General features: G+C 42.6%; 1 protein-coding gene across 2 annotated transcripts in view; it reads left to right on the top strand.

Moving 5' to 3' along the window:
• PGM1 (phosphoglucomutase 1) overlaps positions 1-27,844 on the top strand; it is a 62,857-nt gene that overhangs the window by 24,889 nt on the left and 10,124 nt on the right. The window contains exons 1-7 of one of the 2 annotated variants that reach the window (XM_047726302.1): positions 2,056-2,639; positions 8,801-8,963; positions 9,300-9,446; positions 11,330-11,455; positions 13,790-13,980; positions 15,259-15,413; positions 18,122-18,237. In XM_047726302.1, the coding sequence (XP_047582258.1) occupies positions 2,340-2,639; positions 8,801-8,963; positions 9,300-9,446; positions 11,330-11,455; positions 13,790-13,980; positions 15,259-15,413; positions 18,122-18,237 (1,198 nt within the window). In that variant the 5' untranslated portion in view covers positions 2,056-2,339. Of the gene's footprint in view, positions 1-2,055; positions 2,640-8,800; positions 8,964-9,299; positions 9,447-11,329; positions 11,456-13,789; positions 13,981-15,258; positions 15,414-18,121; positions 18,238-27,844 lie in introns of those variants that run through there. The other variant, XM_047726303.1, reaches the window with a different exon arrangement.

Here is a 27,844-nt window from a genome sequence, read left to right as displayed (position 1 = left end):
TTGTTTTCTTTTGTTTTGTTTTCAAGAACTTGTTAAGAAAACTACCAAATATGTGGCCGGTTGCTCTGTTATTCCCAATGAAAAGATTATTGGGTTGATATTTCATAAATATTGACCTATTATTAAATATGTCAAGACACATATGCTTGGCCTAATTTGCAAACTTATCTAGAACCAGAGAAAACTTGGCACCAGACTTAAAAAAAAAAAAACGGCTTTATTGTCATTGCCAGCAGTAGGCATGTAAACTATGGTTAGCATAGCAAGCTGACTTCATAAATTAATTTCTTTTTTTTAAAAATTTTTTTAATTTTTTTTTTTAAAGATTTTATTTATGTATTTGACAGAGAGAGATCACAAGTAGACAGAGAGGTAGGCAGAGAGAGAGAGAGGGAAGCAGGCTCCCTGCTGAGCAGAGAGCCTGATGCGGGACTCGATCCCAGGACCCTGAGATCATGACCTGAGCCGAAGGCAGTGGCTTAACCCACTGAGCCACCCAGGCGCCCCATAAATTAATTTCTAAAGAATTTTATCTTTAAGAAGTAAATAAAAGCCCCAAATAAACTATAAAACCTGTCCTTTGGCCAACTGCTTTTCGACTTAGTAGACATGGTCTTGTGAATTGTTTTAATGTTATGTCTCGAGGTCTTCCCTGCACTTGGACCAGCACCGTTTGTCATTTGAAGGAGACCAGGCTTCTCTGCCAGCAGCTGCTTTCAGCTCTGGGGCCCGTCCCCTCAGCTGGTCCTGCAGAGAGGGCAGTCTGCTGCTCGCAGTCCTGTTTGCTTTCGGACCTTGCTTGACAAGTTAGTAGAAAAATACTCAGATTTTGTTTATCAAGTGATTATTCATGTTTCGCTTGAAAACCTGGACTCCACTGCATATCGGACTCTCCAAACATGTGGTCTAACTATCCCTGGTTTACTTTTTAAGCATCCTTGACAAGTTCACCAAAACCTTGACAATGGAGTTTCTTAATTGTCAACTTCTGCTGAACTAGATAAGGAAACATGCATTTAAATAGATCATTAATAAAATCTTAGGGACCAAATGGGGGTTGGATATTAAATTTATTCAGGTAGAATGTTTTAAAACATCTTAGGTTCTTCAAATGCAAAGGACTTAACCTGCTTCACTAAAAATGTTTTCTTAAAAGCCAAGTCTATGTAAAACTGAGAAAATGGGAGACACTTGGGTGGCTCAGTCAGTTAAGCATCTGATTTGGCTCAGCTCATAATCTCAGGGTGCTGAGATTGAGCCCCGGTGTCAGGCTTCCTGCTCAGCGGGGAGTCTGCTTCTCCCTCTCCCTCCGCCTGCCGCTCCCCCTGCTTGTGCCCTCTATTTCTCTATCAAGTAAATAAATAAAATATTTTTTAAAAACCTGAGAAAATGAAAACACAAAGTTTAATCTTATGTTCGTATTATTTGTCCAGATAATAACTTGATCAAACCTCATGCACTTAGAAAAACATACTTTTTTCCCCTCCCTGTTTCTCTTGCATTTTCAAGGATTTGGTGCATCTCCATTCCCACATTTCCCTAAGTTCAAGGGAATGACCAAGGTATTGATCATTCAGGGCATATTTGTAGGTATCTACTCTTCTGGAGCTGAATACTGTCTTGTTAAATCCTTGGTGGGCAATGAATAAATTTGTTCTGTTCGGTGACTTTCTTCCTTCCAACTGGAATTGCATGTGGGAAGTAAAAAATTACTTGGGTATCAAAATGATGGTGGTGTAAGGAAACCAGAGGTAACTGAGATCCCTCACTTCCATTTTAAGATTGACCTTTAACTTGCTAGGATGGCATGGGACAACTGTAGCAGCAGATGGCCTTCTCGGTGACGAGTGCCCAGAGAAGCTCTGCGTTAAGAGGTGTCAGGAGCAGCGGGAGCCACACCAGGGTGTCCTGTTCAAAAGTCCCTGCTTTTTGGGACTGCGCTTGCTCCATCGTTGCCTGGGCACTGCGAGTGGAGGCTGGCAGCCATCCGGTGTTTGTGACGGAAGGCTGCCACAGGCAGTATCCTTGGACTATCTAATGGGGGAGATGCGGCAAAAATAATTGAAGGGTATTTGGTGTCGTTATGTGGGCAGAAGTATCCTCACCAAAACAACTTGGAAAATGTGTTTTTTGTGTGGGTGTGGATGGGTGTGTGGCCCTTAACTTTTCACCATGGGTGACGACAGCAAGGACTTAACAGAGCTTCCTGGTTGAGAGAGATCAACCTCTCCTTTAGTTACTCAGATGACACTGTTGCAGCTTCGGGTCGGACAGACTATTTTGAGGACCCTTGCCTGCTCCCTGAACACCCTCACTGAGCCAGGTGGTGAAAATGAAAGATGAGTAATTTTGGTGAATGGATTTCCGGGAAATACAGGAAAATGGAAGAAGGTCCTCTCCCTCTGTTGACCTTTGCTACCGCACCCTACCATGACCAAAAACCAGGAACTAGTGGATTACAGAAGAAAACCTATTGTTTTGAGGCGAAGCCATGTTATCTGGAGAATTTCATCCAGAGTCTGTTCTTTTCCATAGACCTCAAAGATCGCCAGGGATCCTCACTGGTGGTTGGTGGAGATGGGCGGTATTTTAATAAGTCGGCGATAGAAACAATAGTGCAGATGGCGGCCGCCAATGGGGTTGGTATACGATAATTATTATTATGTTTCTGGCTCTCCACATATGCTTCTTTCTTCGTTTTGCAGAAATATACAAGAGTACAAGGATTTGTATGTTGTATACACTTCAGTTCTACTGGCATCCCTATAGCGTTTCATTGTGACTGCAGAAAACGTGTATTGTGATATTACTCCTGAAATTATAGTAGTCATGTTGGGATCTAGGAATGTAAATTCAGCTCCTTTTGTGTTGTACTCCATGCCTTTTGCTTGAAAAAGTACCTGCTGCTTTTTAAACATTAAAGCACACCCCCGAGCCTTAAGCTGTCTTATCTACATTCTAACCTAGTTCCGAGGGGTACCCTCGCCTATGTAAGACGGCTCTAATGAGTAGAGGAGAGAGGAGGATTTTGTTTTCTTTCAATGGCTTCCTTGTTGAAGTTCAGTCACTTGTCAAACAGGAAAACAAAAGCCAGGGCGTGCTGTTGTTTGTGGATCCTGGTAGTCATGCAGAAATGCCAGGAGGGGATTGGAAAATGTTAGGTATAAGCCTACCAAGAGGACCTGTTACAGAGGAGCCTGCTTATAATGACCTAGGACACAAAGAAGCCCTGTGTGCGGCGAATTTGTGTAACAGGGTAGAGTTCATAACTCCTGTAATACTATAATATAAGGAGGCTCGGCTGAGAGCTCGGCATTGTGAAAAACTGCATTGGCCAAATTAACCAAATCAGAAAGAATCTTGCGCCAGAAGGCATTGATCTTGATAATCTAATAATTCACACAGTCCCAATGATTTGCAGGAAGGTGGGCAGCAGGACATTGCTGTTTTTGCTCTGCAGATTCCTCTGTGGGACCAAAAATATATTTTCAGTGTTTTAGATTATACTTAGCAATAACTTGGAGCACACGGTCCCTCAGAACTCACAAATTTTAAAAATCTGTTGTATTTCCTTTCTGAGAGTGATTCTGGTCCTGAGAACATAAAAATTTAGCATGGCAACCAAATGTGTTGGGCTTTGGCCGTCGGTCTCTTTTAAATAATATGCCAAGCAGGTGTGATTGCAAAACCCAAATTAAAAGCAAAAATAAAAACACACCACCAAATTAAATTAAAAAATGTTTGTAGATCCTATTGTTTATAATGCGAAGTTTCCTTCCTACCCAGTTTCAGAATTTGAATGCCTCTCATGTAAAAATTGCTGATAAAGCACTCAAATATGAAATTATTATGAAGCATACAGATTTTTAAGATAAAATGTGACATGTTGTAAATTTCACCTTTCAGGAGAGCTGCAAAGGGAAAGGTATTAAGATGCTTTTAATCTTTACAGAAAGAACGAAAGGAACATTATTTCTCCGCATATATCTAGATCGTTGAGTGGATGTGGTACACTGTCCCCTTTGCTGTGATATATTTGGCTTCATTTCATTTTTGTGTGGAGCTGAAGGATGTTGGAAGAGGTGGTAGGAATGTGTAATTCAGGCAGACCCTATAGACTTGCTCAGATTTACGATCTGAAGGTTTGCTAAATAATACATTTAAGTGATAATAATTGACTAAATATGGTAAGTGCCTATTTGTTAGAGCTGTGGCAGCCCAAGCAGTATTTTCAAATCTTCTCAAGGGCATTCTTTTTTTTTTTTTTTTTTTTTAAGAATTTATTTATTTATTTGACAGAGATAGATCACAAGTAGGCAGAGAGGCAGGCAGAGAGAGAGAGAGAGAGAGAGGGAAGCAGGCTCCCTGCTGAGCAGAGAGCCCGATGCGGGCCTCGATCCCAGGACCCTGAGATCATGACCTGAGCCGAAGGCAGCGGCTTAACCCACTGAGCCACCCAGGTGCCCTCTCAAGGGCATTCTTGATTTAAAATAGTGTTGCATTTAAAGCAGTCATGCAACCAAACTGAATTACGTAAAACATTTAGTGGACCTGTAAAGCACTTTAATCTGATAAAACCTATCACCTCCTAGATGGTTTGATTCCTTCCTTTTCTAACATATCCTCAGTTCTGACTCCTGTAACATCCCTTTGACTGTGGACAGAGCTCTAGGGAGGAAATGTAAAGGAAAGATGATTTATTGCCACAGTTTTGTTTCCTCCCCACCTCTATCAATATCTATTTCACCCTTAAGCCGATTCTTGGAAGCCTCTTCAGCCTAGTGAGCTAAATGAAGATCATTTTATTTTTTCCCTCTTTATTACACTTTTATCTGGTGCATTTGTGGACTGTAGAATATAATTTGCCTTTGTTAGAAATTTCCCTTTGTTTTTATTTGCATAGAGCTATCTGCATTTACAAGAAGTTTTTTTTTTATGTGATGCTTCTGTGAGCTAAGAAGTACAGGAAATTTTAATGTACAAAATAAGACATTAGTGGGCCCCTGTTTATAATAGCGATATCTCATTTGGTCTCCAGAGCTTTTAATGTAGAGATATGTTTAGAAATAAGAATATGTGTGTATGACTAACAGGGCAAAGAACATGGAACTTGTTTCTTTGTGAAACATAAGAAAACATGAGGCCCTTTTTTTTGTTTTTAATTTTTTTATTAGCATATAATGAATGTATTATTTGCCCCAGGGGTACAGGTCTGTGAATCACCAGGTTTACACACTTCACAGCGCTCACCATAGCGCATACCCTCCCTAATGTCCATAACCCAGCCACCCTATTCCAACCCCCCCCCACTAACCCAGCAACCCTCAGTTTGTTTCCTGAGATTAAGAGTCTCTTATGGTTTGTCTCCCTACTGATCCCATCTTGTTTCATTTTTTTTTCCTTCCTTACCCCCCACAGCTCCCCCTACCTCTCAAATTCCTCATAATCAGAGAGATCATATGATAATTGTCTTTCTCTGATTGACTTATTTCGCTCAGTATAATATCCTCTAATTCTATCCACGTTGTTGCAAATGCCAAGATTTTGGTTTTTTGATGGCTAGATAGTATTCCATTTGTGTATACATATATATACACACACACACCACATCTTCTTTACCCATTCATCTGTTGATGGACATCTAGGTTCTTTTCATAGTTCGAGGCCCTGTTTTTTAAAAGGAGAACTAAGTTTGCTCCCTGTCATGTTGGATGATAAAATGGCACATAAACCGTGAGGTATCCTTCCTGGTAGTGTGTCATGTGGGAAGGAGTAGCGGGAGGGAGAAGGAAGGACAGGAAAGGCTGTTTGATGGGGAAGCTTTCAGTACCAGGTAGAGGGAATTATCTGAAAGTTGGTAGACACTTGGGGGCCAGGGAAGGACTTTTCTTTTTTAAAAATACATTTTTTTTTTTTTTGGTAGTAAAGTACATGTAACATAAAACTTAGTGTGTCAGCCATTTTTAAGTGCACACTTCAGTGTTATTAATTATACTCACAGTATTCTACAACCATCACCATTATCCATTTCCAGAACTTTTTTCTCATCCCATCTGAAACTCTGTACCCACTAAACGATAACTTGCCATTGCTCCTCCCTCACCCCCAGCAATCTCTCTTCGACTTTTTGCCTATGAATTTGCCTTCTTCTGTGTATGTCATTTAAATGGAATCATACAATACTTGTCCTTATGTGTCTGGCTTATTTTAACCTAGTGCAATGTTTTCAAGGTTCATCCACATTGTAGCATGTATCAGAATTTCATTCCCATTTATGGCTGAATAACATTCCACAGTGTGTATATGCCATATTTTGTTTACGCATTCATCTGTTGATGGACCTCTGGCTATTGTGAATAATTCTGCTATGAACATGGGTGTACAAGTGATCTGAGTCCCTGCTTTCTTTTGTGTCTACAGCTTGAATTAGAATTTGTGGATCGTATAGTACAGGGAAGGTTTGCATAGAGGAGAGGCACAGAACTATGATTTAAAAGGATGAACGAGGTGGTCCTGAGTTGGAAGGATGAATCAGCCAGGGTAGAATAAGGGTGGTACAGGTGGGAGAGAGAAAGGGGAGATTGAGTCAGGAACTGTTGCAGTTCTCCAGATATTGTCAAGGGAAGGAGGGTAATAGAGTAATATCTCCTCAATATCAGGTTGAGGATTAATATTCCCAAGGGTGATTCATAGGATAGAGTCCTCTGGAAGGAGGGACTTTGATCTGCTGTTACCTCTTATTGGGCTGAAGAGGAAGAAGGAACCATGGACTTTCCTTGCTTCTGTCTCTTGACTTTCTTATTCTTACCCCCAATATAATCCCCTCATTCTTGGACCATTGCTGACTGGTTGACCATTGCAGATCTCACCCTAAAGAATGTTAGAATAAGGGATGACTTGGATGGTGCAGCTTAATATTCATTCACCAGTCTCCCTCTCCAGACCAAATACATATAAGATCTGAGTATAGGTCAGTATAACTTACGTGCAAGTATGTGCAAGTATAATTTCCAGATAACTCCATCACTACTCTGGCTGGTTAAATTGCCATCTCTAATTAAGCCACTCCTATCGAAATTATGGAACTGCTCAACCATAGACTTTCGCTCTTATAAGAACCCAGAAACTGCTAGAAGGGTGAGATGTTACTGTTCGCACTGTATTGAGTTAGCTGTTAGTGGCCAGCTATGGTTACTAATTTGCCACGTAACCTTGCCCTGTCATCTATCTCAGTGCCTCCTATACCATCTTTTCATAAACACTTTATTATTGCTTTTAGATGAATGCAAGAATGGATGAATGAGCAGCGTCATAACGTTGGACCTCAGCTTCTTCGTCTACACAGCAGTCCTAGGGAGCAGTTATGAGAATGAATCGAACATGTGATGGGTTTTAGAAAGCACTGTATGGCTCGGTGATAATCATTAATGTTGATTTCGCACCGCCTTCTGGTCCCTCTAGTTTACAGAGGAGCCTCGTTATACCACCTACCCTGGTCATCACCACTTCCTGAGGGAGGCAAGGCAGAGCAAATGTATTGATCTAACGAACATTGTTCTGAGATGGACAAGTGAGAGCCAAGAGGTCACTGAAATGAACCAGCTGCTCTCTGGGAGATGGTTGGCAGCCGAGGGGTTGATGACGAGGCAGGCAAACTTTCGGTGACTTGTAGGGGGGCAGAGGTAACAGTCCCAGAAAAGCTTTCCCAGAGAATCCAGGTATCATCAGACACATCGTCTACCACAAGTCATTTCTTCAAGCATGTTTATCTTGGGTGGGGCAGAAGGAAATAACAAACGGAAACGTTTAAAACACCCCTGTCCCTTTCTTCTCTCAGAAGGGAGAATGGAATGAGGGCACAAACTCCTCATTTTATAAATCTTTAGATGCAGTCATCAGGTCTTCTCCAAGTATGTTCAAGGAACTGATGGGACTTCTTCCTTCTTTTCCAACTTGGGTCACGGTGAAACAAACATAAATTATGTTTTAGTGAAGGAAGGTTTAGGAGTTGTGCTGATAGCATCTATGAGAGATCCGGGAAGGGAAGTTGAGAACACAGCAAAATACCACCTGGAGTCCTTTCCTGTCGGTGGTTCTGATTGGATTAACCAATAATAAGCCCCAGCATCTGCCTTAGGCCCAGCAGGTAACCCAGGTACACCCCGACATGGGTAGGTCTGTTCTGCTCGGAGGGGACCACCCGATCAGAATCCAGGATTGACCGGAAAGATAAGTTTATGAGTCGCAGATTCTAAACTCTTCATATAAAGTTTGCCCTTTCACTTTAAAAAAATTTTTAATTTGCAAAAAGCCTTCTCTCTGGGTAGAATTTCTCTAACCAGCTAAACTTACATCTTCTCCTGTCAGTGTGGTTTGAAAGTATGATTGAAATGGATAAAAATGTGGGTTTTCTAACAACTTTTCAGTGGAAAATTATGAACCTGGTCTGGAAAGACTGTGTTTCAAATACTCTGTGTTTTCTTGCCAGAGCCTGAGCACTTCCCCAGGCCACACACTATTTTAAAACTACAAAGTCCCAAAAAACTATCTGAAGGGATGGCTTTGTGAAGGAATGGCTTTGTTCTACAATGCGAATTCTACTTCAATAATAATATTATTCAACAGTAACATTCTACTTCATAATAAAATAATAATAACCTAAGCCGTAGGTGTTGATTAAAGAACATCTTTTCTGGTTCAGCACTATTTCTTTGTCCATCTGCCTGTTGTTTTGATATTTCTGGGCAGTAGCTCTGGATTTATCGATATTAAGGTGCACGTTGTGGATTTCTTCTCTTAGATTGGTCGCTTGGTTATCGGGCAGAATGGAATCCTTTCCACCCCTGCCGTATCCTGCATCATTCGAAAGATCAAAGCCATTGGTGGGATCATTTTGACAGCCAGCCACAACCCAGGAGGACCCAATGGAGATTTTGGAATCAAATTTAATATTTCCAATGGAGGTGAGTTTGCTGTCATTTTGAGGGTAGTCAGTTTCTGTTCATTAGGGTAAACTAATGACCGAGGCCTTGGAAGGCCAGGGTTCTGGTTCTTATCCTTTGCAAGGGAACTCTTTGTTTCCTTTTGGTGACAGTGGAATGATTCTCATTCTGCTGTACCTGAATATGAGAGGCTATATCACCATTAATGTGATATTTTCTTTTAGGAAATTTTGGTACTTTGCTGCCTAAATGATGGAATGGCACATGTGCTCATGAAGGGGAATGGATGAGCTCTGTGTTCTTTGTATTTTCATGTCAGTCCACGAAATTACCCACAGTTCGTTGTCTGATTTCCAGGTCCTGCTCCAGAAGCAATAACGGATAAAATCTTCCAAATCAGCAAGACAATTGAAGAATATGCAATTTGCCCTGACCTGAAAGTAGACCTTGGCGTTCTGGGAAAGCAGCAGTTTGACCTGGAAAACAAGTTCAAACCATTCACAGGCACGTTGACTCTCCTCCTCTCCTGCCCTCTTTAATTCCAACTTGAATTCAGTTTGCCTTTCAAGGTTTTAAGACAATGAGTCTTCAGTTTTGGAAAGATCGTGGTCACTAACCTTTGCATGCCTTAATTAGCAGGTCTGGAGTTGAGTCTGGGAATCCAGAGACCTGGACTCTCGGGGCCCTGCCAGGAATCAGCCCTGTGACTTTGGATAAATCATTTCCAATTTTCTAGGCCTTGGCTTCCATACCTATAAAATGAATAGCCTTGACTAGAAGACCTGTAGGATTACATTCAAAGCTAACTTTTATTGAGCGTTCATTATATGCCAAGCTCATAACATGCATTATCCCACTTTATTCTGACAGAGCCCTGTGAGGGCAGCACTATCTGTATTCAGTTTTTCCAGATGAGGAAACAAAGGTTGAGAGAGCTTACATGACAAGCTCAAGATCCCACAGTCAGTGAGTGGTGAACCAGATTTAGACTCAGGTGTGAATGATCCCAAAGCCTGGGCTTGGATTCTTTATTTTTCCTGCCCTGATATTTAGTAAAATCCAAGTCAGCCATTTTGGGGGCTAAATGAAACTCCCCACACAGGCAGTTGTGGTAGATTTTGTGGTTCAATGCCAAGGTATTAGCAGTAATTGATGGAGTCAGTGTTTATAACATTGTTCATATTAGCATAAAAAGAATGAGGTAGTTAGTAAGGCGACTTGCATTTTGGCTGTGCTAATGTGCACACTTTCCTCTGGATTGCAATTTGATGGAATGCATTTTTGTTGGAACCTACCCATCGAGAGGTCGCGGTTTCATCCTAACGAAGATAACCTTGCACCTTGGCACATCGTGAAGACATGCTTAGGGTTTAGAAAACACCAGTAGAGTAAATTTCTTAAACTCTTAATGTTTCAAAAATGTTCAGAACCCCGCACATCCAACAAGAACAATACTAAGTTTTTATATTTGTTTTATCTCTTTAGTGGTACGTGTGGGAAGTGGTTTATTAAAAATTTTTTTCCCTGCTTTTTACCATTAAGTTCCACGGTAGTGGGCCTAGAAAAAGGAAAGGAAAGTGGGCATTGCATTTCCTGTTACTTATATCATCAAAATGTGCTTCTTAGGATGCTAGGCAAGGAGGGAGTGTGGCCATGTAGCTGAATTTACAGTTAGGCAAACCTGTGTCAAAAGTCCCATGTGTGGGGCACCTGGGTGGCTCAGTGGGTTAAAGCCTCTGCCTTCAGCTCAGGTCATCATCCCAGGGTCCTGGGATCAAGTCCCGCATCGGGCTCTCTGCTCAGCGGGGAGCCTGCTTCCCTTCCTCTCTCTCTGCCTGCCTCTCTGCCTACTTGTGATCTCTGTCTGTCAAATAAATAACTAAAAATCTTGGGAGAAAAAAAAAAATCCCACGTGTGCCCCATCCCAGCTGTTTGGGCAAGTTACTTACCCTTTCAGGCTTGAAGCTTTCTTGTCTACAGAATAGGACTAAGAACATTTCCTGTCAGGAATATTGTTAGTATTGAATAAGAGATTGTGTAACAGCCTGGGCATGCCGGATGGGCTTGATAATTATCCTTTTAAAGTATTTAAAGCTATTGTGGGTTTACAGCAATGTAATCATTTCAGAAGATAATATTTCTTTAAGAAAAATTTTTTGAAGGAGGTGGGAGGGGCAGAAGGAGAGAGAGAGAGAATCCTAAGCAGTCTCCATGCTCAGCTCAGCACAGAGCCTGACATGTGGCTTGATCTCACGACCCTTGAGATGATGACCTGAGCTGAACTCAGGAGTCAGATGCTTAACTGACTGAGCCACCCAGGCGGCCTGAGGGTAATATTTCTTAATGTGTTTAGTTCCCCCATCTTTTAACGTTGCTTGTTCTCACAGTGGAAATTGTGGATTCCGTGGAAGCTTATGCTACCATGCTGAGGAACATCTTTGATTTCAATGCACTGAAAGAACTGCTTTCTGGTCCAAACCGACTGAAGATCCGTATTGATGCCATGCATGGAGGTATGGAGCCATGTCTCTTCCCTTGCCTCCTCTCAGAGACAGCAAGCTGCTCTCTACCTTGGGTACTATGATGCTTTAACAAGCCTTTTCTCAAGACTCTTTGCTTCACGGTTTTTAAATAGTGAGTTTGCAACCATATCAGAGTGTCATTCACATAGATAAAGATCTAATTGTATACAGCCAAAAAATGGTAGAGACATTCCTTGTGGCAAGGTAGTGCAAAGGTCAGAGTTTCCACATTAAGCAACTTTTTGTGGGTGCTTCCTCCCCCTCAGAAGATACCTTACATTCTTCCCAAACGCCCCCATCTCTTCCAAGGGGGGGGGAGTCATTTGCTAGAAGACGTCAACATGTTCTGAATCCCATACCCCATTCAGCTGCCCCCACATGTGCCTTTTCTTAGAAGAGCAGAGCTTACAAGAGCAAGCTGAGGATTAAATTCAGGAATAGCAGTTGGGTGTCTCTCCCTCTTCTTCCTCTGTGGGTGTGTGGCCCGGTCAGCAGAGATAGCAGCCACCATCGTGGACTAGAACCGTGAGGCTTTCTCACATGGAGAAATACGGGAATTCCTGAGCACGGAGGTTATTTATTTGTTTTGTAATAAATTTAGAATTTTCGAATCTTTGAGGAGGAAAGAGTCTCCCTGGTTTTAGAGTCCAGCTGTGTGCCTTGTTGGGAACACTTTCTGTCTGGGATTGAACCTTTTCCATGTGCCGTTAGGGCCTCCTGTTACACTGTGAAACCACAGTTAGAAAACCTTCTGGTGGCTGATATCTGCCATCCCTGAACCTCACCTTTGAGTCCTAAGTTGCCTCTGGAGTCCCACAGAATGCGTCTACTTCCTTACTACGATAATAGCCATTCTGTCATTTCACACCATTCACCTGGTATGTATTGGGTACCTACTACATGTGTGATTGGGGGTAGGCAGGGACTTGGGGAGATGGGATGGGTCAAAAACTGCTAACAAAATGAGGGGTAGATAGAATTTCTAGTATTCCTTTTGGGGTATGGAAGAAGGCATAGCTTGACTAGCAGTATCAAGAGAGGTTTCCTGGAAGAAGTTGGCAACCCACTTAGTTATTATGAGAGAAAGATCTAGGGTGGTCATTTCCAGCTGATGCAATGGCTGGAACAAAGCCACGAAGGCTTAAGAGATGTTATGTTAGGGAAGTGAGGAGAATGGCTTAAGAATGGGCTTTATATGTTAATTAACTAGATTTTAAATAAAAACTAGAAATAAAAAAATTAAAAAGAATGGGTTTGTGTTGGGGTGTGGGGTAGAGGAAGCTGGTCATGAAGTACACTTTGTTCTCCAGGTCTTTCAGGGGTTCCTCTAATGCCTCAGTTTCTATATCCTTCACAGCCCTGGTTGCCTTGACCTTATTCTGTGGTGTGTCCATAGCCTCCTTAATGTGACCCCTAACTGGAGAAACATCTTCTATCCTCTTCCAACTTCTGTGGCCTACATTGGTGTCTGTACCTTCCTTGATGAAAACACATTCTCAGCATTTAGAGAGATGAATGTTCTTGGTAGTTGTACAAAATGTCACCATAAAAGTATGTGACTGGTTTTTCCTCTTGCTGATAGTTCTTACTTTTTGTTTGTTTCTATTTTTAACCAGTTTGTCTGATAACCGGATATAGTAGGAGGATTAGGGCTCTGAATCCCAGCTCCCTCTCCCACTAGATATGTAAATTTGGGCAAATGGCTTCATCTCAGACCAGTGTTCTGACCTATAAAGTAGAGGTGATAATCATAATGCAGATATTTATAACATATGTGCCAGGTGCTGTTATCAGGGCTTCCTATCTATTAACTTGTCGAATCCTCACACCAGCTCTGTTAGGTAGCCACCATTATTATCCTCATTTTGCAGATAGGGTAGCTGGAGCCATAGTTACACAGCCCATGGTTAACCGAGCTGGGATTTGAACCCAGACACTGATTCCAGAGTCCAAGCTCTTAAGCACTAAGCTCTACTATGTTGTGAGCTCTTTTTTTTTTTTTTTTTTTTGGAGGAGTGAGAAAATGGTTGTGAAGCCCCTGGCAAGGTGTGTAGTAGGGGCTTCATAAACACTAACTCCCCTGCCTTCCCCCATTTTCCTTTCCTTCATCAACTAGCCCCACCTTTTCTAGTCGAACCCCTCATTATTCCTTTTGGCAAAACCTTCCATCCCAGTCAGACTTATCTCTGCTGGCCCCTGAATGTAGGCTTTATGTTCTCATTGCCCTTCCCGCCATTCTCCTTAGAATGCCTCCACCTCCTCCCCTGATCCTGACATGCTTTAACAAATCATAGTTTCTGATTCTTCATTTCACATTTTACGTAGTTGTGGGACCATACGTGAAGAAGATCCTCTGCGAAGAACTGGGTGCCCCCGCCAACTCAGCAGTTAACTGTGTCCCTCTGGAGGACTTCGGAGGTCACCACCCTGACCCCAACCTCACCTATGCCGCTGACCTGGTAGAGACCATGAAAACAGGAGAGCACGACTTCGGGGCTGCCTTTGATGGAGATGGGGTGGGTACAAGGGTGTTTCCGTGAACTCTGATGTGGGCCAGGCCTGGTCCTACAAAGCAGGGAGAAGCAGGCTGCTTCCGTCAGGCCCTGTGGGCTTTGTGAGTGAGTGACTGTCGAGGAGTCCTCACTGGGGTCAGGGCTAAGTTATTAGAGGACCCTCTTGAACAGGAATGAGTCCTTGAAATGGGACCCATGAATTTGGTTTTAGATATTTCTGTTTCCTAAGAGTGGCAGGGTGATCAGGGTGCAGTTATGGTATAACGGCTGGTGCTTCATGAGCTGGTCAGGTTCTAGAAATCCATCCTAGGTTTATTCAACCCTTTAAACGATTTTGGCCTTGTAATATACCCATTTGTCATTTGCATTAGCTGAATAATAAAACTATAATGAGAGAATTAACCTTTTATTCCTTCTCTACACTTAGTATTTTTAATAAACAGGCTGTTTTATTTACATTGGTGACTATATAACAGACAGGGAAGAAATGTATTTTCGTTGGTACTACACGTTGGTACTACACGTTTTACTTAGACAAAAATATATTTTTATTGCTCTTCTTCTTAAATTCAGCCAGAATCCATTATTTCCGAAAAAACATAAAATTTCCCATATCAAAATTTTGGACAATTAAAAGGTCCTCCAAGACATTATTTTGCAGCGCCCCTTTCTGAAGCAGGGCATGATGGGAGTTTTTTCCTCCATACACAGTGTTACTCGAGTACTTCCTTACACCAGGCACCGAGGAAGCAGTGAAGTTGGCAGTGTGTTTTGGTGGGCCCTGCATCAGATGGAGAGGCCGTGATTTAGGAGCCCTTTCTTGAAGAAATCTGCTTTATTCCTCGAAAGATGCCTAGTAGACCCACCAAACTATGTGAACGTCATTGTTTCCTTTTCTTATGTCGATCTCTTCTCTCCTTTGGGAGAGAGGTGATTGATTCCAGAGTTTGGAAAAGGTCTGGGAAGTTCAAGTCAGCCGGCCTCTGGAGGAGGAGCAGAGATTCTGGTTCAGAAGGAGTTTGTGCTTGCACTTTAATTAAAAACAGTTTCTGTTTTTTTGGCATGGGGGTGCCTTCGGTGTAGCAGTGTACTATGCAGAACCATTAGAAACAAAGTTCAGTGCTTAGAACCCAGTATGAATAAAGGTACCAGTTTTAAATTTGAGAATTTAAAATTTTGATACCCCTCCATGTAAGATAGTTTTTTGTTGGTGGTGGTGTGTGTTTGTTTGTTTAACAGTTTGATTAAAAGCTCTTCCTTTGAATCCCCCTTCTCCCAAAGGATCGAAACATGATTCTGGGCAAGCATGGGTTCTTTGTGAACCCTTCGGACTCCGTGGCTGTCATTGCTGCCAACATCTTCAGCATTCCGTATTTCCAGCAAACCGGTGTCCGAGGCTTTGCCCGCAGCATGCCCACCAGTGGGGCCCTGGACCGGTAGGTCTTCATTCCCGTGGCCCTCATCGGGCTCTTCTCTGTATCCAGAACACTCTTGCTCCCGCCTGCAGCTTGGGCATCTGAGGCATAATGTGTGCTAACTGTTTATTTAGTCAAACATTGTTTTTTTTTTTTTTAAACATTGTTTATTGAAGTAGAATTAATGTATAGTGTTTTATTAGTGTCAGGCCCACACCATATTGATTTGGCAATTCTGTGTATTAGTGCTCACCTCAGTAAGTGGGGTCCCCGCTGGTCCCCATACGACGTTATTGCAGTATTACTGACTGTAGTCCCTATGCTGTGCTCTGCACTTCTGGGACTTGTAAACCTTAATCCCGGTCACCTGTTTCAACATTCCCCCACCCACCTCCCCTCTGGCAACCGCCAGTTTGTTCTCGCTATGCAAGAGTCTGTTTGTTTGTTTGTTTTGTTGTTTCTCTTCCACATATAAGTGTTTATGAGGGAAGGTGTGGGTTTTTTTCTGGATTAGATGTCCCCTCTCTGTTTGCTTACCTGTCTGTCCTGCTACACTGTAAACTTCTACAGAGAAAAGACTGTCTTATTCACTAAAGTGTATGCCATGGTGTGCCTGGCACACAGTAGGACACACACACACACACACACACACACACACACACACCCTTTTTAAAAAAAGAACAGTTGAATGTTACTGAAGAAATGAGTGGATGGCAGCCCCACTGTACTGAAGACATCACTCTGGAGAACCACCCCCCTCCTTTAGCAGGTGTGCACAGAGTTTGAATGAAAGAGCAGTTCGAAGGAGGGTCAGTATGTCAGAGAACTTCTGAAGAAGCATTCCACGTCCATCCCTTGCTGGGTGCCCGTCCATACACAAACACAGTAAATGTTCATTTCTCCAAAATCCAAATAAACAAAAAGCTCAAATAGTTAAGGAAAATTATATTCAGTTTTTATGAGAAAGGACCCGGTGTAATAAACACTTAGTATCTCAGATTAGCTTATTTATTTATTTGTTATATAACCCCTCATTTACAAAGACTAAGGTGATTTGTGAGACCACATCTAAAACAATTAAAAAAATACAAGTAATACATAGTAAATGAGGACCAAGGAGAATGCTACTTAGAACATATTAGTTGCCCAGTAAATGTTTGGTGAATGAATGGATAAGGAATGAGTGAATGAATAAAAGGTCAAGGTCAAAGAAGAAAGCCGAATGGATATATCAAGGTTCTTCTAGGAATAACTGATATTTATTGAGCATTGCCATATGTTTTAAGTCATTTAATTCTCAAACCAACCTTTGGAGGTCAATGCTATCTATAACTCCACTTAGAGGTGGGAAAACAAAAGGCCAAAGAAGTTAAGTAACTTGCCCAAGGTCACCTAGCTAGTAAATGGCTGAGTCAGAATTTGAACCCAGCACCTTTGCTCCTCATCGGCCCAAGTGGGCCATGTAGTAGTCTCCTACTGTGGGGGAGAGGAGGGATATGTGTTAACACAATCAGTGCTAACTTCCCTTCTGCTAAGAAGAAGTTGATGATAATATTCATAGAGTGGTTTATAGTCTTAATTGATTGTCACAGCAATCCTCATCCTAAAGAAGAGGACACCAAAGGTCAGAGAGGCTAGTCGTCTTGTTGAAGACCCCACAGCTAAGTCAAAGCGAGAATTAGAACCCTGTGCTTCTGGGTCCATACCCTGCAGCTGAAGTTGTGAGCTGGTTTTGGCTAAGCTGTTGTAATTAGACCTAGCAGGCCCGGAAATAACTTCCGTGTCATCCAAGAGCAGTTTAATTCTAGTTTTTGGAAAAATTGATAATGCACATATAGAATCACAATGGAAATAACTCATTACCCAGGTAAAAGTTTATTTTATTTTCAGCTTTCAAGCGTATAGATTTAATTTTCTTCAGATGTTAGAGTCTAAATGTGACATTGCTCTGCTAGCGATAAGGTCAGCTTTCTGGAAGGCATTACGTTAAAAACAGCAAATGAAATGTAGATTCGTCTTCCTTTTCAGAGGGAAAGGGACCTTAAAAAAAAAAAAAAGGCCTGTAAGGTTCTAAATAGTCTACAGATACATAGGAAGGAGTAGAAGATGTGTTGGAGAGGACAGGGGACCAAGGAGCAGCGTGGGGGAGTTGGTACAAATGGGAGACCCACAGGACACTGTCCTTTCTGGGCTTCTAGTGAAACAAAAAGAGCATTGACCGGGCGGCTAGATAGCAGGCTTTTGCTCATCCTGGCTCTGCGGACCTTAGGCTGGTCACCTACCATCCTAGACCCTGTTTCCTCTTCTGTAAAATGGTGCCCTCCTAAGCCCAATAATCCATGAGTCTGTGACATGAAGTGCATCAAAACATCCTTCCTTTGTTCTTTATGGAATGCTGATAGCCAGTCTGTGTCCAAAACACGTTGGGTGGAAAGAGCCTCAGAAACAGCCTTGCACATTTTGCTACTGTCGCTCCTTCTAAGATATTAACCTCAGTGACCTGAATTAATTCTTCCTTCTTCCTCTTTTACCCCCTCCTCCGACTCCACGTATAATAGCCCATTGTGCACAAGTTTTCTCCTACGATTTTCCATCCATCTTAGAATTATGTGTACCTCCGAGCCGTGCTAAATGGGACCCTTGATTACAATAACGGTTGCCAGTGCCCCCCCCACGTGGCTAAGCTAACAGTCCTGCTGTGATGTAACTTTGATTTCATGCCTTTGAAGGGTGGCTAATGCTACAAAGATCGCTTTGTATGAGACCCCAACGGGCTGGAAGTTTTTCGGGAATTTGATGGATGCGAGCAAACTGTCCCTCTGTGGGGAGGAGAGCTTCGGGACTGGTGAGTGCATGGCCCTGTGCTACCGTGCCCTTTCCTGTAAACACGACTGGCGGGGACGCTCTGACTGCTAAGACGGGACCGAAATAGCACCAGTGGCTGATGTGTCCTAAATCAAAACGCAGTCTATTTATAACAACCCTGGTGAAGTGTACACATTTGAAAAGCCATGAGCGTGCTTAGCCGAGGAGGGCTAATTTTACTTCCAGAGGATCAGATCCACCGAGACAGGAAGTTTGGGGGGCCCCCTCGGCGGCATCGTCCCTGAGACCGTAGAGATTAAACAGAGTGATAAACATGTGTTTCTTCCCTCCGTGGCCAAGGAAACCTTTATAAATGTTTTCCTTTCTGGGGAAGAAATATGGTGGAACAAGTCAGTTTTTCGTTTTTATTTAAAAGGAAGTTGCCGCACAGCATTAAATCTTTCTCTTGAACCGGCCCAAGTTTGCTGTAGCAACAAGTTTTGATTCATTAAGGTTAAATGGAAGGAGGCCATTAGGGTGGAAGGAAGTTGCTAGGTAATCAAGAGATGAGAACCATGTCCTTGTCCATGAGGAGGTCTGCAAAAATGGTTAGCGTGATGAGGGAGGGGAACGTGGTAGGCTGGGGGACCTTTCAGGACCCTTAGACCCTACTTACTGTGCTCTTCCTCCTCCTCTCTGCCTGTCCAAATGCTGACCGGAAGTCCTACTTCCATGACCTTCTCTACTGCCTCATCCTACCCATGTCAGTTTCTCACCTTTCTAACCCTCCATTCAGGCATGTGGCCCTTATCCATGTGTTAGTCTCCAGCCAGGTTGCAAGGTACATCACTGGCCATATTTCTTCTCCTCTTAGTATTTTTACCCAATATTTTGAAATAAAAGGACTGATCTTGGTCCTTTAGTACCAAAGCAAAGCAAAGATTGAAATTTAGCCTTCTGTAAGCCTTGCAACTGAGTTGCAGTTCATACCAGGTTAAATACTGATTTGAATACTGTTTTGAATAGCAGTTTGAATACTGATTTTATTTCATTTCCTGCAAGTCCTGGGGTAGGGTGGGTAGAATGAGCTGGTAAATTTAAAACACGTATATACAAAGCTCTAAGAAATGGAACATCCTAGAGGGAGTGGTAGTGCTCCTTGGTAATGAATTGACTTGATAGAATTGGAGGATGTAAGAAAGATGGATGAGTCTTGGAACTGAACAGTGTCCACAAAGAAGACTCGATGGTTTCCCAGCGTTCTGTGTCTTTGGACAGAGAATACAAGGCCACTGCTTAGCCTTGTCCTACTTCATAAAATATGGATGATGCCATGTTACTTTGTGGGATACCAGATGAATGCACATGAACCTGTGAGGTGGTCGTATTCCATGAAATACCCGCCCCCCCCCGATGTTATTAAGTGCAGGCTTGCTTTCAAGCATTCTTTTTTATGGACGAAGCTGTCTTTGAAGGCAGGGACCGTGTCTTAATCTTTGGTTTCCTAACCCCCTGCACCTGTATCAGTGCTGAACAGAGTGAAAGGGAGAAAAGCTTAGAACAAGGTTTCCCAGGGTGTTTGGGTGTGTGGAAGGATACTAATTCCAGGAAAGGGTTCTTAATTCAATAGGGATCGGGAAACTTGGAACACAGTTCTCTGTCTCGAATATTCATAATGATAGTAGCATTAGAAGATTCCGAAACATTCTACTATAAGGGATCCTGTTTGTACAGTTTTACCTAAACAGTTAGCTGCATCTGTGCATGTGTGTGTGTGTGTGTGTGTGTGTTATATAGTGACATCTTGCCCCACAGATCCATGTGGGAAGCACTGGGGAAGGTGGATGCCAAGCCTGGAGCCATTAGGAGTCCCTGAGTGTACAGGCTGGGAAACACCTGGAGAGATAGCAGAAGGGTCTCCTCTCACATGACAGGGCTTGACCTACTGGAAAGCAGCTTGCAGGTCCTCTCCTGACCAGGCTACCCATCCTTAGTCCTCCCGCTCATTCCTCAGTTTTTGTATACCCAGCACCAGCTTCTCGATGCTTCCAAGTTCTCCAGTGCCTCTCCTAGATCAGGTCCAGAACTGAGCCCAAATCCATGTGTGATCTAAGAAGTAAAGACTAGAGTGGGATGATTATTTCTAGAGAACCGGGCCCTGTACTTTTTTGGAAATAACTTTCACTTATGTTAGCTTTCAGGACATTTCATAATACTGCTTAGCCCATATAATGTGGCTAATGAAGCCCCTTTAAGTTTTTACTCAGGAGAATTTGCCAAGAAAATTTGTCATTCATGTTACATTTGAGGGATTGTTTTTTTTGAACCCAGACATTAGACTTTAAATTATTTCTTGTTAAAGTTTGTTCCTCTTTATTAACTCATTTAAATACTAAGTGCCAACTGTGATTTTAATCTTCCCTTTGATATCTCTTTTATCCAAAGAGAGAATGCATCATGAGAATAATCCACAAACTCTCTTTCTCTTTGAAAAAAAGAAAATTGTTCTGTAATGTTTCTGCAACAAACGTTCAAAAACCAAGCTGCGTAGCTATGGGCCTCTGCTGCTGTGAATGAGTAGCAGCTGAAGTCATTTAAGTGAACTTCTGATCTCCTTGTTTATAGAGGAGTTAATTTCCACCTTCTAGTCCCTTGCTGGTGAATGCTTCCCGCAGTTTCTTTACAGAGTTTCTCAGGGTGGACACTAGTGACTAAACAAGCTTTGTGGGATTTCAGTTCCATAGTTTCATTGAGTACAGTGTCATTTATTTCTGTATTTTTCCAGATGAGAGCAGGAGCAGTTTCTCAGGAAAGCCTCCCTAACCTTCCATTGTGGGTCCACTCCCCTTCTTCTTGGCTCTCATGGCACATACACTTCTCCTTTGTTGCATATATTACAGCTGTAATTTAAAAATTACTTATGATTACTTGATTATCATCTAGTTAATCTAGCCAGTGCTCCACTAGACTGTGTTATGTGAAGACAGGAATCACAGCTGTCTTACTCTCCGTCATAGCCCCAGAGCCTCCTCTAAAGGCCAGCGTGGAGTAGGAGCTCAGCAAACACTTGTTGAATAACTGAGTGAGTGACCACAGTATTCACCTGACACCCTCCAGTTAGACAAACAGAATCCTGGTGTTGGAAATGAAAAGACTTTCAAAGTCACTCGGTGTGATTTCCTGTGTGTTGTTGGAATCGTAGTTGGCAGGCAGTGCTCTTGGACTTAAACACGCACCTCTGTGGAGAATCCTTACCTTACCTCTTGTGGGGACTCAACACCGTTCCCACTCCGTAGTCCAGAGTCGGGTACCTAAGGTGTTCGTGAGAACAGATGAGCTTTTATAAAGGAAGAGAAGTTGACTTGCAAAGAGGTGCAAAGGAGTCAGACTTCAGAAGAACCGGCTCAGCAAACAAACCATTAGCAAGCATTTCAGAGCACAAGCCAGAATATTACTCATGTTCCCAAGCATACATCAGTCTGTCCATGATGCAGGGACAGCCGCGGCATCTCAGGATCATCACAGCCACAAAGGCTGGGACACTTCCTCACACATCAGCATTACAAATATCGGGGTAAAGGGACTCAGAAATGGGCTCCAGAACGAGACAGGCTGAACCTATTATTTTTGGCTGATCTCACGGTGCAGAGTTATTGTTCCCCCCTGACAGTGGATGATGATATCCATGTTTACACACAATGGCAGAGGGTGGAAGTGGTGTTCTGTCCCATCTTGAATTTGTTGGGAAATTGGGAAGGAAATAGAACATGAAGTTGCAGATAGAACAGAATGTCACTGCTTTTGAAACTTCCTCAGGAAAATGGGGGGCTTGGGAAAGGGATAGAAAACCGTTGAAGATGAACCTGGTATGTAGAAATATGCCAGTATATTATGATCTGGCCAGGTCTAGAGGTTAGTAACAGTTTTTCCTGCTGCATCTTTAAAAGGTTTTAGCGATGATGCGTGCTATAGGAGTGATGACTTGAAGAAGTACAGCATTAATGCTTTGCAAATTTCTCTTAATTGTAATTTCTTAGGAAAAGTTTTTCATGTTTGTACGTCTTTGCATTGACTCGTTCCTCAAATGTTTATTGAACTTTAACCACATCCCAGATACTGAGTGAGGCTCTGGGGGCAGATGGGTATGGTCTTGTGCAGGGCCCTGTAGAATCCACATTTGGGGCAAGAAGTCATCAGACCCTGGCCAGGTAATTACAAGTATGCAGAGTGATTGATGGTGACTTGCAGGGAGCCCTGGGAGCTTTCCTGGCAGGGCACCTAACCTGGTTCTGTCGTGTCGGGAATCCCATTTTCTGTCTGGTTCTCTGCACATTCTGATTTGCACAGCTTTTGAGTGTATTTTCCTGTAGGTGAGTTTCCCATGGGAAAGTTAGAACAACCCATCTCTGGAGATTTCCCAGACAGAATACCACACTAAAACTAGGCTGAGAACCTAATTATAACTAACTTAGTTAAACTATTACCTGCATGTCTGTCTCCCTCCCCTGTATGTCTGTGCTGATCTGTGAGGGCAAGTAACATGTCTTACACATCTTGGTATTTTCTCCTGTACTTGGAACATGGTGGACACTGATTCATAGTTGTTGAGCACATGATGGAGTTTGGGTTATGACGCGGCTCCTGCCCGTCAGGCACTTGCAATATTCCTCCAAGGACCCAGTTCCAGGGGAGTCACAAGGCAATACAGAGTTCATTGCTAAAGGGAAAGTCTGGTGGTGGCTGAGGGAGAGGCCCTGAAGGCTGGAGTGATCTGGAAGAGGCTTCCTGAGGAGCTTGCCTCTCCTTTCAGAGTAAATTCATTTGTGCCATAAAAGCCAAAGAGGACAAGACTGTAGACAGAGCAGGTCTGCTGGACCTCCCAGCCAGTCAGCTGGGGTCTGACCACTCCTGGGGCAAACCCTTATTGATGTTTGATATACAGACATCAGCCCGGGATACACCTCAGAGTCGAGGTCGGGGAAGAACAGACAGGTAGGATAGAGTAGGGGTGAGCGTGGAGGGCAACAAGAAAGCCATCCTGGATTGGGGTAAAGTGGAAAGTAATTGCAGGAGATGTTAGCCAGGCTAATAGGTGATATATGGAGTGGAAATTTTCAGGCAGAGAGAATAGCGTGTTTAGAAGATCAAAAGGGAGGGGTGCCTGGGTGGTGCAGTTGGTTTGAGCATTTGACTCTTGCTTTTGGTGCAGGTCTGATCTCGGGGTCATGGGATTGAGCCCTGGGTTGGGCTTCATACTCAGCACAGAGTCTGCTTGTGTTTCTCTCTCTTCCTCACCCTCTGCCTCTCCCCCTGCCCCCTTTCTCTTAAATTGGGTAAAATAAATCTTTAAAAAAAAAAAGAAGAAGAAGACCAAAAGGGAGCTAAAGATGGGGAGAGAGAGAAAGAGAGACGTGACAGCCAGATGGAAGTGTTTTCAGACAACTCCGTGTAGCTCTTCTTCAGTTGCCACGCCCCATCCTCAGACCTGTCACCTGGCAGAGTCAGGTGCCCGGCACTCCCAAGATGCCTAGACTGGTAAATGGAAACTAATCCCCAAACTGTTAGCTTTTGGCTCCCTCAGCAAGGGTTGACATTTTTCTTGGCCGAGGCCTGGAATATGCCCTGACCGAGCTGAGGGTATACTTACCACAAGGTGCTGATTAGGCCGAAGTAAAGTGACAGGTGTTTGAAGACGCTGAAGGAGCAGAATTCCCAGGCAGTCAGTTAGTCCCTGAGCTGAACCAAGTATGAAGAGACCCAGTGCAAAGCCCACCACTGCCTTTGTGTCAGCTAGGGCTAGGGGTGCCTGCTGGAGGTGTTTCCCTTTCCTCACAGTTATGGGAGCCTGGCTTCTTTTCCCTTTTTTACTTATTTACTTATTTATTTATTTAAAGATTTTATTTATTTGACAGACAGACAGAGATCACAAGTAGGCAGAGAGGCAGGCAGGGGGCTCGATCCCAGGACCCTGGGACCATGACCTGAGCCGAAGGTAGAGGCTTTAACCCACTGAGCCACCCAGGCACCCCCTTTTCCCTTTTTTAAATTAAAAGAAATGATAGCAGTAATTCACATTCATAATGGGAAAATTAGATGAGGAAGAAGAGGAAAACACTGTAATGCCACTGCCCAGAGAAAAGAACGTACTGGGTTATATTCCATTTTTATCACCAATGTGTACAGTTAAGAGCCATTATTTTTGAAAGCTTAATAAAGTAGTGGAAAGCACTCATTTCCCCCCCAAAATTTCTTATGTTTCCCTTATCCATAATGGTAAGTTGCATTTATATAGTACTTAGCAGTTAATAAATATTTCTACCCTCTATCACGGTAAAGTCTTACAGTTGTGTGAGAAGGGTAACATTATTCCCATTTTATAGTCAAGGAAATGGAGGCTTGGAAAAGTTAAACCAGTAAATAACAGAGTTTTAAAGATTCTGGTTTCATGGCTTTTTTTTTTTTAAGATTTTATTTATTTATTTGACAGAGAGAGTGAGCGAGTGAGCGAGAGAGCACAAGCGGGGGGAGCAGCAGAGGGAGAAGAAGAAGCAGGCTCCCTGCCGAGCAGGGAGCCTGATGCAGGACTCCATCCCAGGACCCCGCAATCATGACCTGAGCTGAAGGCAGACGCTTAACTGACTGAGCCACCTAGGCACCCTGAGGTTTCATGACTTAAATATAAGTAACTTCCAATGAAACACAATTGCCATGATTACAATAGCAGCATCTTTAGAAACATACACACATACACCATTGCTTTTTTTTTTTTTTTTTTTTTTTTTTTTTTTTTTTACTTGTAACTTGTCCTCATTCATCAGAATCCTAAAGAAAATGAAATGTACCTGGACTTTGGGGGCACCTGGGTGGCTCGGTCAGTTGAGCATGACTCGTGATTTCAGCTCAGGTCATGATCTCAGGGTCCTAGGATTGAGCCCCATGTTGGGCTCCACACTCAGCGGGAAGTCTGCTTGAGATTCACTCCGCTCCCCAACTTGTTCTAGCTGTTGCTCTCTCTCTAAAATAAAAGAAGTAAATCCTAAAAAAAAAAAAACGAAAAGAAATGTACCCAGACTTTCTGAGTAGTAGAGTTACCTAGAGTTTTGATTACATGAAGGTGGTTAGTGAGAGTAGTAAGAAGTTCCAGACACTAGGGATCTTGCAAATGGAATAGAATATTTGTGTATGTTATCCAACACAGATATTTGGTTGATGGTATTAGATGTGTGATTCAGTTATCTCTGAGTAACTCCGTCAGAATTGGTTAAGATCTTTAGATTTTATTTTCTTTTCTGCATAAAAGAAAAAGTAGAATTCTTTACTTAGAACAGGAAAACACAAAGGACACTGCCCCTTATGCTTTCAGTCTAGCCTAAATAAATAAATAAATACAAAATAAGAAAAAGAAAAGAAAAAGGAAGGAAGGAAGAAAAATACCCATGGGAGCACAGACAAATAATTCCAAGCTGTGTACTTCTGTCATGAATTCTCAGTATTTCAGGGAAGCTGCCAGAATCTCGCTGCTCAGGCTGAACTATCGCCAAAACATCATTTGCAAATGCTGTAAGGGCCAGAGAGCTCATTGCTGTTCCTTGAGATAGCGATACAGGCAAATAAAAGTCCGTAGATCATGAAATTCGGTAAACCAAGAATTTGTTACATAAAGTGATATGTAAAAGTATTGCCCAACATCTCCAGGTCTGTCAGCTTCCAGGTTCTAAGAACTGTGGTTTCTGAAAGTGGTATCTTATTGAAGAGAAGGTCTTTTGGGGGAAAAAAAAAAATGTGTGTTTTTTGAGCCAAAAAGAGAAAGAGAAAATGTTGTAGTAGATTAATTAACCGATAAACTCATTCATTGCACTCCTTACAGTTGTTTATGTACTCAGTGTGCTATTCTAGTCACCAGACTTTGTTATAAGGATAAGTAAAAGATGTCTCTAAGAAATAGGTGAGAGGGGTGCCTGGGTGGCTCAGTGGGTTAAAGCCTCTGCCTTCAGCTCAGGTCATGATCCCAGGGTCCTGGGATTGAGCCCCACAATGGGCCCTCTGCTCAGCGGGGAGCCTGCTTCCCCCTCACACCCCCTGCCTGCCTCTCTGCCTACTTGTGATCTCTGTCAAATAAATAAATAAAAATCTTAAAAAAAAAAAAAAAAGAAATAGGAGAGAAACTGAGTGAAAGGCTCATAAATCGGTAGAGGGTTTGAGTGGGTCGCTGTGAGGGAAGGAAGAGAACATAGCTCGTAACTGCCTAGGGGAGCTGGGTACTAGTCCCAGACTGAAGAGGACATTTGAATTGGGTCTAAAAGGATGAAAAGAGGAAGAAAACAAACTTCACTCATGCCTACTACGTAGCCAGCATTGTGAGACACTCTGATGTTCTAAGAAGAGTAAGACCCAGTGGGAACTCAAGAAGGGTGCACAGGCACTTGAAGAGTTCAAGGCATGATGAATGTGTAGAGCATTAGTGGGAGAGGGTTTGTATTGAGTCCTATTCAGGAGTCAGAAAGTAGCGCTCAGTACGGTCCATGTGTGGAGATTTTGTTCCGTTTTGTTCGGCTTTTAGAACAAGGAAGTTAAGGTCTAAAAAGGAGAGTTGTGTCCTGTATCAGGTTCTTGGAAGAGGGTCTCCATGCACATAAGCACATCCAGATGAGCCAGTGTGGTAGCTCTGGTAAAGATTTTGGCAGGTACCTTGGAAGGGGACAGATGTGCCATAAGTTGACTTAACCAAACCCTCTTGGTTAAAGAAAGATGCCCGGGATTGGAGTTGCTGGATCCAGAAGTAGGTCCATTTTTTAAGGCTTTGATACTTTTTGCCAAATTGGTCTCTGGAAGGTTGTACCTCTCCCCACAGTGGCATACTGGAACCCCATTTCCCTTCTACCTCTCCTGATCCTAGGTGTTCTCATTTTAAAATCTCTGGCCATTTGTTAAGCAAGTAGCAGTTTCTTATTGGGGTTTTAACTTCAATTTGTTTTTTAAAAAATAATGCTACCTTCTTACGTAATTGGGTAGCTATATGTATTCTTCAGTGATTGTTTATATCCTTGGGCTATTTTTCTATTGAAGTTTTGCTTTTTCCTTATTAACATGTAATTTTTTTCTGTATTGAGGTACATTAAACATCTACTTTATGTTGCAAATCTTTTTTTTTAATTTTTTTTTAATTTTTTTATTTTTTCAGCATAACAATATTCATTATTTTTGCACCACACCCAGTGCTCCATGCAATCCGTGCCCTCTATAATACCCACCACCTGGTGCCCCCAACCTCCCACCCCCCACCCCTTCAAAATTCTCAGATCGTTTTTCAGAGTCCATAGTCTCTCATGGTTCACCTCCCCTTCCAATTTCCCTCAACTCCCTTCTCCTCTCCATCTCCCCTTGTCCTCCATGCTAACAAATCTTTTTTTTTTAAGATTTGCCAATGGCCTTTTACTTTTACCTATAGTTATTTTGCAGATAGAAATGATAATTTTTTTAAAAGATTTTATTTATTTATTTGACAGACAAAGATCACAAGTAGGCAGAGAGGCAGGTAGAGAGAGAGGAGGAAGCAGGCTCCCCGCTGAGCAGAGAGCCCAAAGCGGGGCTCGATCCCAGGACCCTAGGATCATGACCTGAGTCGAAGGCAGAGGCTTCAACCCACT

This window comes from Lutra lutra, chromosome 4 (genome assembly GCF_902655055.1).
Source record: "Lutra lutra chromosome 4, mLutLut1.2, whole genome shotgun sequence".
Classification (NCBI taxonomy): Eukaryota; Metazoa; Chordata; class Mammalia; order Carnivora; family Mustelidae; genus Lutra; species Lutra lutra.
This window is presented reverse-complemented; position numbering and strand designations above follow the sequence as displayed.